This window comes from Acomys minous, assembly GCF_964271855.1.
Source record: "Acomys minous genome assembly, chromosome: 13".
Classification (NCBI taxonomy): Eukaryota; Metazoa; Chordata; class Mammalia; order Rodentia; family Muridae; genus Acomys; species Acomys minous.
In genome coordinates, this window is record NC_140495.1 from 13,304,504 (window position 1) to 13,317,303 (window position 12,800).

General features: G+C 46.9%; 1 protein-coding gene across 7 annotated transcripts in view; it reads right to left on the reverse strand.

The window, feature by feature from the left end:
- Window positions 1-12,800, reverse strand: part of KIF9 (kinesin family member 9) — a 56,257-nt gene that overhangs the window by 12,808 nt on the left and 30,649 nt on the right. For all 7 annotated transcript variants that reach the window (XM_084752630.1, XM_084752628.1, XM_084752625.1 and 4 more), the window contains 6 exons: window positions 10,036-10,091; window positions 9,259-9,349; window positions 7,607-7,740; window positions 4,920-5,114; window positions 1,614-1,828; window positions 98-274 (listed from right to left, as the gene is read on the reverse strand). In XM_084752630.1, coding sequence (XP_084608756.1) covers window positions 98-274; window positions 1,614-1,828; window positions 4,920-5,114; window positions 7,607-7,740; window positions 9,259-9,349; window positions 10,036-10,091 — 868 coding nt within the window. The remainder of the gene's footprint in view (window positions 1-97; window positions 275-1,613; window positions 1,829-4,919; window positions 5,115-7,606; window positions 7,741-9,258; window positions 9,350-10,035; window positions 10,092-12,800) is intronic.

The window sequence follows — 12,800 nt, forward strand, 5'->3', positions numbered from 1 at the left end:
TGAGTAGGTCAGAGAGCACTTCCTGAACTGACCCTTGCCCTTGCCCTGAGGCCCCTCTTGGCCTCAAAGAGACTGCCACCCTTCCCAGCTGGGTTACCCAGGAGCAGGCGATGCCGGCACTGATCCACCAGGCGCTGGCAGTACTGGATCTCAGCCCTGAGGTCGCCAAGATCCTGGTACTCATTTCTGTACTGCTTCTTCAGGTCTTTGAGCTTCAGGATCAGCAGAAACTCCTCCTCGTCGATGATCATCAGGCCTTTGTTCTCGTACTCACCTGCAGGGCAACGGGAGAGGTCAGGGAACAGGGATCAGTCAAGGTAGAGGAAGGACAGGGTTCCAAAAAGATGGCAATGCTCGCAGATCCCACATGGATGTGACAAGGAGTGGGTAAAACACAAGAAGGCTAGGCCACCACAGCACATCCGCAGGTTGGGCCTGGTCAGCTCAGTGGGGCCTGGCTGGTATTTTAGAACAAACAGGAGCTGGGCAGAGGAGAGGAGAGAAAGGAACCATGTAGCATGCTCATTTTTATCTTTACACATTAGTCAAAGATATTCACACTTTAAAGACTTTTCCTCAAGAAAAAAGGAAAACAATTAAAAACGTTTAAAAAGTCAGTCAGTAGTGGTGCATGTCCAGCATAGACTTTTTCTTTTAAATCAAATAAATAAATATATCCTAGAGGTGGATTAGTAGGAGGCCAATGGAAAGTAGACATTGATTTTCTAGGGTTCAGGGACAGCTCTGGCAGCCACCACCAAATCTTGCTATGTGTAGAGAACATACCCCAAGTTTTGGGCCATAAACACTTGCATTCCTAAGAAGCCCAAGCCTCTTAATATAACCACACGCCTGTCCTGACCTCTCTATCCCGCAGGGCTTATGGATGCTGAAGATGGAGTGGGTTAGCTTGATAGACAAAGCTTTGGACTTGGGGTGGCATACATCTTTAATCCCAGCACTAAGGAAGCAGAGGCAGGCCAGCCTGGTCTACACAGCTATTTCTAGGACAGTCAGGGCCACACAGAAAAGCCCTGTTTCTAAAAAACAAAACAAAACTTTGTTTGCACTGCTGTAGTATACCCTGCCGTCTTTAAATCTCTGTCAATGGCACCCATCTTTGCAGGCTCATGAAGTGAACTGCCTGATTTCTCTACTGACCTTCCTGTGTTCATTAGGAGTTGGAGGGGGAGCTTTGTTCCTTCAGGCCAAGGGCCAGTTTCTTTATAGACAACAGTACATATGAGGAAGGCTCAATGCTAGGTGCAGTGGTGCACACCTTTAATCTCAGTACTTGGGAGGCAGAGGCAGGCAGATTGCTGTGAGTTCCAGGCCAGCCTGGTCTACAAAGCAAGTCCAGGAGAGCCAGAGCTGTTACACAGAGAAACCCTGTGAGTCGGGCAGGGCAGGGGGCGGGGAGGAAAAGAAAAGCATTGGCAAAGGCTGGCATGCAGGAATGGCTGCCTAGAGCCTAGTAGTGAGATGACATAGGTCTTGTGCCCTAAAGTCCTCATTGGCCCCCTCAATCTTGCTCCTTTAATGACCAAGGCAAGCACTCACAGCATGGTGACTCAGAGTCCCCACTTTGCCTGGCCATCTTGCTTCACATCTACCTTGCTTCTCCCGTAGTGACTTCTGGAAATTGAGTGCATCTTTGGTCACATCCATCTCCTTCTTGATGGCATTGATACGTTGGGTGATCTCGCTGGCCCTTTTCCTCCGTTCATTCAGGATGGATTTGTTTTCTTTGAAGATGCGGTTGATCTCACTCCCTCTTTCATTCTTAAAATCTTCAAAGGCCACAGGCTTAGAGGGTGGGGTGCTGAGTCTGGAAACAGAGGGAGGGGCCAAAGGGCAAACAACTGGAGCAGCTGCCTTGAGGGCACAGGGCACTTCATCTCTCTTCCCTGTGACTATTGAGGGCAAAGAGTAGAGGTCCTGGGTACTATTTATATCAGATTATTTAAGTCACTCTGTAGGAAATCAATCCCTCATCTTTGTTCCGTGGACCCATGCCCACAGCAGAAACTGAGGAAAGAAACTGAAAACAAGAGCCAGGAGTGGTGGCGCACGCCTTTAATCCCAGCACTAGGGAAGCAGAGGCAGGTGGATCTCTGTGAGTTCAAGGACAGCCTGGTCTACAAGAGAGTTCCAGGACAGCCAAGGCTACACAGAGAAACCCTGTCTTGAAAAACCCTTTAAAAAAAAAAAGAAAAAAGAAACTGAAAACAAAACCATTTATCGCCCATCAGCAACCAGAATTTGTTCAATCTCTTGAGATTTCTTCAATACATCTTTAAAAAGGATTTATTTATTTATTATGTATACAGTGTTCTGCCTGCTTGGACATCTGCATGCCAGAAGAGGGCACCAGATCTCATTATAGATTGTGAGCCACCATGCGGTTGCTAGGAATTGAACTCAGGACCTTTGGAAGAGTAGCCAGTGCTCTTAACTTCTGAGCCATCTCTCCAGCCCCCTTCGATACATTTTTAAATGGTTGAAGCCACACAGAATAATTTTTTTTTCTTACAGTGGTATTATTTCATGGTATTAAAATGTCCCTGCAAGGGCCTCAAGGTCTGGCTTTGTGGGGAAGAGCACTTGTTCTGCCAGTCTGAGTACTGAATTCACACCCCCATGTTATAAAACAGTTCCGAAATTCCGGCCATGAGGAAGACACCAAGCTGTCTTAGTCACTGTTTTATTACTTTGAGGTTACCATGGCAACTCTTTGTTGTTTGTTTCTTTCTTTCTTTCTTTCTTTCTTTCTTCCTTTTTTGGAGACAGGGTTTTTCTGTGTAGCCTTGGCTGTCTGAGACTCACTTTGTAGACCAGACTGGCCTGGAACTCACAGAGATCCACCTGCCTCTGCCTCCCAAATGCTGGAATCAAAGGCATGCACTACCACGCCCGGTGCTGTTGTTTGTTTTTTCAAGACAGGGTTTCTCAGTGTAGCTGTCCTGGACTTGTTTTGTAGACCAGGCTGGCCCTGCCTCTCAAGAGTGCTGGGATTACAGGTGTGCGCCACCATACCTGATTTATCATGGCAACTTTTATAAAGAATATTGGGAATCTAGGCACTGTGGCACATGTCTATAATCCCAGAACTCAGGGAGGCAGAGACAAGTGGATCTCTGTGAGTTCTATGCCAGCTGAGTCTACAAAGGGAGTCCAGGACAGCTAAGGCTACAAAGAGAAACCCTGTCTTGAAAAAAAAAAAAGATATTGGGCTTGCTTATAGTATCAGAGGCTTACTGTGTTATCAGCATGGTGGGGAGCATGTGGCAGGCCTGGCAGCATAGTGCTGGAGAAATAGCTGAGAGCTACACCCTGATCCTCAGGCTGGGTGAGAGTCTGGGCCTGGGGGGCTTTTGAAACCTCAATGTCCGTCCCCAGTGACAAACTTCCTCTAACAAAGATCTTCTAATCCTATCAAAGAGTTGAACTCCTGGTAACTAATGCACCTATGGGGACCATTCTTATTCAAACCAGCACAGAATCACATACAAGACAAAAAGTAAACAACTTATACATCTCAGGAAGTTCCTGAAACTAACAGGATTTACCAAGCCCCTTTCCCAAAGTTATAGAAGCAGTAAACTAGCCAGACAATGGTGTTCACATCTTTAATCCAAGCACTCAGGAGGCAGAGGCAGGCAGATCTCTGTGAGTTTGAGGCCAGCCTGGTCTACGAAGCAAGCTCCAGGACAGCCAAGGCTACACAGAGAAACCCTGTCTTTCTGTTTGTTTGTTTGTTTGTTTGTAGACAGGGTTTCTTTGTGTAGCCTTGGCTGTACCAGACTCACTTTGTAGACCAGGCTGGCTTTGAATTTACAGCGATCCTCCTGCCTCTGTCTCCCAAGTGCTGGGATTAAAGGCCAACTCGAGAAACCCTGTTTTGAAAAAAAAAAAGAAAAGAAAAGACAACACAAGATGAAACAGATGTAATAGCCTGCCACCAGAAACAAGAACGCTCTGAGTGTATGGGCCCTCACTGGGCAACTCTAACTTATCTCAGTGTTCTGAAATGTACACAGGCTCAAAAGCTCTTCATGTGCCAGGCGGTGGTGGCACACCCCTTTAATCCCAGCAGAGGGAGGCAGAGGCAGGCGGATTGCTGTGAGTTCGAGGCCAGCCTGGCGAGTCCAGGACAGCCAAGGCTACACAGAGAAACCCTATCCCACTGAACCACCTCCCCAGCCCCAGTTGTTCACTTTTTGAGCCAAAGTCTCATTTATCACAGCTGCTTTCTAACTCTTTTGGTAGTCAAGGATCACCTTAAATTCCTAATCTTCCTGCAGCTTCTTCCCAAGTGCTAGGATTATAGGTGTATGCTCCCATGCCAGGCTTCTAGAATGCATTACTTATGCAAAAGACATCTCACTTTAAAATAATTGATATATATGGTACTTCTAAAATGATGTGTGTGCGCATGTGCATGCTGAAGCATATGTTTGGAGGTCAGAGAACAATTTGTGGGAGTGAGTTCTCTCCAGGTGTGTCCTGGCTATTTGAACTCAGGCCATCACAACTGTTGACAAGTTCCTTTACTAGCTGAGCTACTTTCCTAGCCCCTAAAATGATTTTTTTTTCTGAGACAGGGTCTCTCTGTGTAGCCCTGGCTGTTCTAGACTTGCTTTGTAGACCAGGCTGGCCTTGAACTCACAGTGATCTGCCTGCCTCTGCCTCCCGAGTGCTGGGATTAAAGGCATGCGCCACCATACCCAGCTCCTAAAATGATTCTTTTTTACTGTGTTTCTTGGCAGACGGAGGTTGGATCATTTTACATGCATATACATTGCTAGGTCTCTTCATTTAGGACTTTCTTTGTTTCCCGTTTCTTCCTTTTCTGCTGTAGGCACAACTCTGGTTTGGACTTAGCTGATCTAGTGAAAGACATATCTTTAGACAGTTACCTGACTGGACGCGATTCCTCCTTCGGAGAGTCTGAAGGAAGGGGCTCAATGCTGGAAGTTTCCCTGTCGCGTGTAAGCATGTCTTTGATATCCCCATCTTTAGAAGACAGGATCAGCTGCGTCTTGGAGATGGAAACCAGATCGAAGTCCTTGCCACTCACAGGGCTGCTGGCACCTTCCTTTCTTGCAAAGGAGCTGGAAAACAGCATGGCCGGTAAGGAACTAAGCTCCTAAGATAAGACCTTTCTCAAGCCTACTATACCAAGCAGCCTACTACATTCAACTTGCTTATTTTACCCACGCATCATTTATTTCTTTGTCTACTTGCTTCTTTGTTTGAGGCAAGGTCTTACTGTGCAGCCCTGGCTGGCCCAGAACTCAGAGGTCTGCCTGTCTCTGCCTCTCAAGTACTAGAATTAAAGGAGTGCACCACCGCTGGCAGCTCCTGTCATTTAAAAATACACATGTGTGTGCTGGGCGGTGGTGGCACACGCCTGTAATCCCAGCACTCGGGAGGCAGAGGCAGGCGGATCGCTGTGAGTTCGAGGCCAGCCTGGTCTACAAAGTGAGTCCAGGACAGCCCAGGCTACACAGAGAAACCCTGTCTCAAAAAACAAAAAACAAAACAAAAAAATATGTATGTGTGCATGTGGGCATGTGTACACCAAAGCAGTGCCCTAAGAGGCCAGAGAGGTCAGATATCCCTGCAGATGGACTTACTGGCAGTTGCAAGCCATCTGACATGGGTACTGGAAACTGAGGTCTCCCCCATGAAATATACATTTCCCCCTTCTTTTAGAGTCAAAGAAGATCTCATGTATCTCAGGCTGGCTTAGAACTGCCTAGCAGGGTGAGGATGCTTTTGTCTTTGTCATCGTCCTGCTAAGGATACAGGACTGTGATACTGTGCTCACTTTATGTGGAGCTGGATACCAAAGCCAGGGCTTTGTGCATGCTGGGTAAGCAGGGTACCAGCACAGCTACATCCCATATCTCTATCAGCCCTCCTTCCATCTTTTTTTCCTTCATTTGTCTCCCTTCTTCTTGCTTTCCTTGCTTCCCTCCTCCTTCCCTTTTTTCTTTTTTTTTAGTTTGTGTGTAAGATATTTGTACTGTGTATGTGTAACCCAAGGCCTCAAACTCATATATCTTTTGAAACACTTATTACTGCGTGTGACAGAGTCTCTGATTGTGGGAGAGTTCAGAGGATAACTTCATAATGTGTTCCTCTCAGTTTTAATTTAAGCTCCACAGATGAGGTCTTTAGGCTTGTGTAGCAAGCACCTTTATCTGTGGAGCCATCTCACCAGCCCTGAATGCACAGTCTTAGGGCTTCAGCCTCCTAGGTGCTGGGGTTACAAGCATGGATAACACACCCAGCCCCCTTTCTTCTTACAAAAAGTGTTGCTGAGAGGACAGCCTCCATGTAAGGACATAGCAGGCCAGAGGTCACTAGCATCAGTATATCCTCTGCTGCATGACTTCTGCCTTGCATGAAGAACTTCCCTATAGCCCAGTGAGCTCATATGCAAGGACTGCATATGCTTACTTATACTCCTTACAAGGCCATCAGCTCTTGTGCTATCAATACTACTACCATTATTCCAAGTTTAGGGCTACAGAAACAGGTACAGAGGGGTTCTCATGTCTCACACAAGGTGGTTTCTTAGGGGTAAGCACAGAGAAGGGAGATGAGCCTAGGTCTTAACTATGAAAACTGGGCTCTGGCTACTGCTACCAGCATAGCCTGGGCACCAGACTGGGGAAAATGTTTTCTCCAACTTGCACATAAAAATGAGTCTTAGTGGGGCTGGAGAGATGGCTCAGAGGTTAAGAGCACTGTCTGTTCTTCCAAAGGTCCTGAGTTCAATTCCCAGTAACCACATGGTGGGTCACAACCATCTATAATGAGATCTGGTGCCCTCTTCTGGCATGCAGGCACACATGGCAGGCAGAGTACTGTATAAATAATAAATAAATAAAATCTGTTTTAAAAATGAGTCTTGGGCTGGGCTTGGTGGCACACAGCTTTAATTCCAGCACTTGGGAGGCAGAGGCAAGTGGATCACTGCGAGTTTGAGGGCAACCTGGTCTACAAAGCGAGTCCAGGACAGCCAAGGCTACACAGAGAAACCCTGTTTGAAAAAACAAACAACAAACAAAAAAAGTCTTAGCTGGGTGGGATGGGACACACCTATAATTTAAGCTTGAGGCAGGAGGATCATCATGAGTCTTGAGACCAGCCATCCTTCGCTACAGTGTAAGACCTTTTCTCAACCTCCCCCTTCCCCTCTACCCTGCCAAAAAAGAACTGACTCTCACCTAAAGGGTGAGTTTAGGATTTAGATGGCTCGAGCACCAGGTGGAGGTGAACAAGTCGGAGATATTACAGAAGCGGGGACAGTGGTGCCCAAGCACTGGCAGGGCTGGCCTAGCTTTTACCTGCAGCCCTACTACTCAGCACTGACATAACACTGGGAAGAACCTCAGTAAGAGGAAGCATTGGTGCCACTTCATAGGGATGCTCTGAGGATGAGTGGCAACCCCACAGATTACCCCACTACTACACTGGCAGTAGTCAGTAGTGAGCGCTGGTAGCTGAAATGCAATGGGAGAGCGAAAGGCCATGTTGTACCCTCCTTTACCAAGGAGTCTAGGTACTAAGGAGACAAAGCAGGAACACTCACCTGATCTGATCTTTCATTGTCTTCTTGGACTTTGGTTTCTTCCCAGGTTTGACAGAAAAAGGAGCAATGCCAAGTCCAAAGCTTTGTCCATCAGGCTCACCCACTAGGTGACCTTCAGCATCTATAAGCCCTGACTGGATAGAGAGGTCAGGACAAGGACATGGGTTATAGAAGAGGTTTGGGCCTCCCAGGAATCCAAGTGTTTATAGTGCAAAACTTGGGGTGAGGGGCTAGAGAGATAGCTCAGAGATTAAGAGCACTGGTTTCTCTTCCAGAGGTCCTGAGTTCAAGTCTCAGCAACCATAAGGTGGTTTATAACCATCTATAATGAGATCTGGTGCCCACTCTGGTGGGCAGGCATACATGCAGACAGAATACTGTATACATGATAAATAAATAAATATTTTTTAAAAACTTGGGGGCTGGAGAGATGGCTCAGTGGTTAAGAGCACCTCCTGCTCTTCCAAAGGACCTGGGTTCAATTCCCAGCACCCACATGGCAGCTCACAACTGTCTGTAACTCCAAGATCTGACACCCTCACACCAATGCACATAAATTAAAATTAAATAAATTTTTAAAAAAACTTGGGGTGAGCATATTCTGCACATACAGCAAGACTTGGCTGCTGCTGCCAGCTTCAGTCTGTTCCTAGTAGAGCTGTCCCTGAACCCTAGAAAATCAATGTCTATTTTCCATCCCCGATAGCTGGAATCAAAGGCATGCGTCACCATACCTATCTCCCTAAGGATCTGCGCCCCGCCTCCCCACCCCCACAGACAGGGTTTCTCTGTGTAGACCAGGCTGGCCTCAAACTCACAGAGATCCACCTCTGCCTCCCAGGTGCTGGGATTAAAGATGTGCGCCACCATGCCTGCCTCTCCCTAAGGATCTTAAGACCTACTTCCACCCTAGTTCTAAGTACTGGTCATATATATTATAGCCATGTATCCAATTTATGGACCTTTTCTTCTTCTTCTCCCTCTTCCTCCTCTTCCTCCTCCTCCTCTTCTTCTTCTTCTTCTTTTGGTTTTTTGAGACAGGGTTTCTCTGTGTATCCTTATCTGTCCTGGACTTGCTTTGTAGACCAGGCTAGACTTGAACTCACAGTGATCATCTGCCTGCCTCTGCCTCCCAAGTGCTGGGATTAAAGGTTTGTGCCACCATGCCTGGGTGTGGACATCATTTTCAATACAAAACTGGTATGCTATTTTTTTCTGTGTATGTATGTGTGTAGATGTGGAGACCAGAGGCCAACCTTGAGTATTATTCTTTTGGAATGGGTCTCTCATAGGCCTGGAACTCACAAACTATTGCTAGACTGGCTGGCCAGAGAGCACTACAGATCTGTCTATGCCTTCCCAAAGCTTGCATTACAAGGATGCACCACCATGCCCAGTTTTGTTACATGGGTTCTGGGAATTGAACGGAGGGCCTCGTGTTTGTGCAGCAGCCGCGTTACTGACCACGCTCTCTCTCTAGCCCCTAGCATGGTTTCCCCTTGCACAGGGTGCTCCATGGTCATCTTGATGTTATCTTGATCTGGGACCCCTTAGCTCTTGTTCCATGCATGACTCTTGCAGTTTCTGCCACAGTCTGCCCAAAGATGGAAAGTCTGAAATGAGCGATGTTAGCAGGAGACAACCGTACTTACCTTCTGGACAGCAGAAATAGCTGCGAAGTCATTCTTATCTATGAGAGTGTACTTCCTGCGCAAGGCAGACTCTACTTCCTGTTCCTGTTGGCTTGGGAGAGTGAGATAGCACTTTGTAATGGGGGCCATGCTGAGTTCACTGAGCTAAGACCCAAGTACTAGAGTAAAAGTTAGCTAGGTAAAGCCCTGGTGATGGAGCCACAGCCTCATCATACACCAAAAGACAATGCCAACAAAAGGTCCAGCCCTTTTCACAATGTACAAATCTTTTCCTCATCCGGTCCCCAAACCTATAGAGCCACATTATATGCCAGGTGCATCAGCTCTAAGACTGGCTCTAATAATGCCTGTAAGCCTGCATGGGGACTGCGTTGTCACCTAGGTCTAACAGGCCACTGGGAATCAAATGACCAGTCTGATACCAATTAGCATTAGCTGCCCAGGCAATAAGTAGATCTGCACCCAAATAAGCGGTAAGTGCTCCATGAGGTAGCGGATATGGGGGATTCATGAGGCCTGGTTCTTGGCACACTCACAGCTGGCATTCCAGAGAGTTCCTGTCCAATTGATTAACTCAGCAAACATCCACCAGGGACCTGCACACACCATAAACACTCAGATATGATTCCTCACATGGCAGAGAATGTTCTTCACACACAAACACGCACACACCTCTTACACACGTGAGGGTTTTCTTGAAGGCAAGTGCCCAGGCCATAGAAAATGAAAATAGAAGTGTAAAAAAGCATGAGGAGGGGCTAGTAGGATGAGACTTACCTCAGAACCACCCTGAACTGGTTGAATACCTCCTGAATCTGTCTTAGATTGATTATCTGGCAGAAGAGAGCAGAGTTTAGACAATGGTACCTAGGAATGAGGCTGTGTCAAAGCAGAGAAGTCAGGAGCCCTTGGCTGACTCTGCACCATCTCACTTTGAGAAGATGTGCAGAAGCCTCTCAGCAGTTAAGAGCATATACTTCTCTTGCAGAGGATATATGTGGTCCCCAGTGCCCACATCAGACAACTGACAACTGCCTTTAGCTCCAGTTCCAGGGGATCTGATACCCTCTTTCAGCTTCCATGGGTACCGCATGCAAGTATACAAACCCACACCCAGATATATATATATATATACACAGTAATTAAAAAGTAACAATTCCTTTTTTGTTTGTTCATTTGTTTGTTTTCAAGACAGGGTTTCTTTTGTAGTCCTGGCTGTCCTGGACTCTTGTAGACCAAGGCTGGCCTCAAACTCAAGAGATCAGCCTGCTTCTGCCTCCTGAGTGCTAGGATTAAAGGCGTGCACCATTATGCCCAGCTAACATAAAATATTTTTAAAGCCTCACAGCAAAGTATTACTATCACTTCCAAGAGCAGATATAGATATGCTTGATTAATAGCTTCTTGTTGTCTGTCTGACAGGTTCTTATATATCCTAGGCTGCCCTGTAACTTGCTGTACAGCTGAGAATGTCCCCGAGGTTCTGATCCTCCTGCCTCCCCCTCCCAAGTGCTGGGATGACAGGCAACTGGGCTCCGTGTGTGTGATGCTGGGGTGCAAACTCGGGGCTTCCAAAACAATCAGTAAGCACTCCGCCAACTAAGCTGCATTCCTAGTCACAAATCAATAGCTTTAAAATTAAGTACTTTCTAAGCCTTTACAGAAATTTGTTTGTTTGTTTGATTTTTTGAGACAGGGTTTCTTTGTGTACCCTTGGCTGTCCTGGACTCACTTTGTAGACTGAACTCACAGTAATCTGCCTGCCTCTTCCTCCCAAGTGCTAGGATTAAAGACATGTGCCACCATGCCCAGCTCAGAAACTGCTTTTTAAGTTTAAATTAATTTTTATGTGTATGAGTGCTTTGCCTGCATGTATGTGTAAGCCTGATGCCCCCAAAGACAAAGACCAGAAGAGGGCAACAGATCCCCGGGAACTGGAGTTACAGACTGCTATGAGCTGCACATGGGTGCTGGGAACTGAACCTGGGTCTTCTGCAAAAACATTAAGTGTACTTAACTGCTGAGCCATCTCCCCAGTTCCCCATCCTCCTTGTTTTATGAGAAAGGGTCTAACTATGTAGCCCAGACTGGCCTTGAACTCACCTGCCTCAGCCTCCCAAATGCTATTCTGGAATACGACATGTGCCACCATGACCAACCAAAATACTTACAGAGTGGAAATCTCTAAATCTTAAAGGATAGTGCTTGATACTCCTTAAAATACAATAATGGCTCACTGCCAACACATCTAAAATACCATGGAGACAGATCTCTAGGCATGTCTATGATGGAATTTCTAGGCCGAGTCGACTGATGGGGAAACCCTACCATAAATACATGCAGTATCATTCCCTGGGCTAAGGCTCAGATTGAATAAAAAGAATATGGGCTGGAAAGGAGAGCTCAGCAGTTAAGAACCCTGGGTAAGCTGGGCGGTGATCATTGCGCGCCTTCAGTCCTAGCACTCAGGGAGGCAATATCGAGGCAAACCTGGTCTACAAAGTGAGTCCAGGACAGCCTGGGCTACACAGAGAAATCTTGTCTTGAAAAACCGGGGTGGGGGTGGGGGGAAGAGCACTGGCTGCTCTTCTAGAGGACCCAGGTTCAATTCCCAAGACCTACATGGCAGCTCACACTGTCTGTAACTCCAGGCCCAGGTATCCAACACCCTCACACAGACATATATGTAGGCCAAACACCAACGCACACTAAATTAAAAGGAAAAAGAAAAGAAAACCTGTAATCACAGCACTCTGGGAGGCAGAGGCAGGCCGAACTCTGTGAGTTCGAGGCCAGCCTGGTCTACAAAGTGAGTCCAGGATAGCCAAGGCTGCACAGGGAAACCCTGTCTCCAAAAAAAAAAGAAAAGAAAAGAAAAAAAGAAAGAAAACATCCAGGGAGCTAAGCTCTAGCATTCTGTCCCTCTCTGCTTCTTGACTGTGTAAACACACTGACCAGCCTTAAGCTCCTGCCATTATGAGCTACATCATCGATAAATCAGAATGACTCATCCCTTTCTAGCAATGCCTTGGTCAGATGTATTGTCATTATCATGGCAATGAGAAAAACTAGTGCAAGTACTCCCTAAGGAAAAGCCTGTAATACAATTTCATGACTAGCCTCCTTCCACCTTCAGACGCTTCGGATGGACCCCATTGACGAGCTTTATGCGCGGGCACAGGCACAGGCACACACATGTGCTGCTGGAGGAAGGCTACCAGCCTACGAACACTAACTTGACTAAAGGTTGGTTTGCACTAGAAAGGCCACCTGACTCACCCTTCAGTTGTCCTAGACCCTCCTTTTGCTGCTGTCCACACGGCACTTAAGGGAGAGAGACAGCAGCCCACATAGTTCCCTAGAGAAAGGGTTCATGGCTGCACTGTGAAAAGCAAGATTCATTCCCCTCTCCTTCCTGCGTGCCTGCGCTTTTCTCCTTTCACACTCCCAAGAGTGGGCTCTGGTGGAGGGTCTTCTTTAACAACAAGCAGCCTGACCACCATCCTTTATCAGCTTCCTGCCAGCAGGCACAGCCAAGCTTA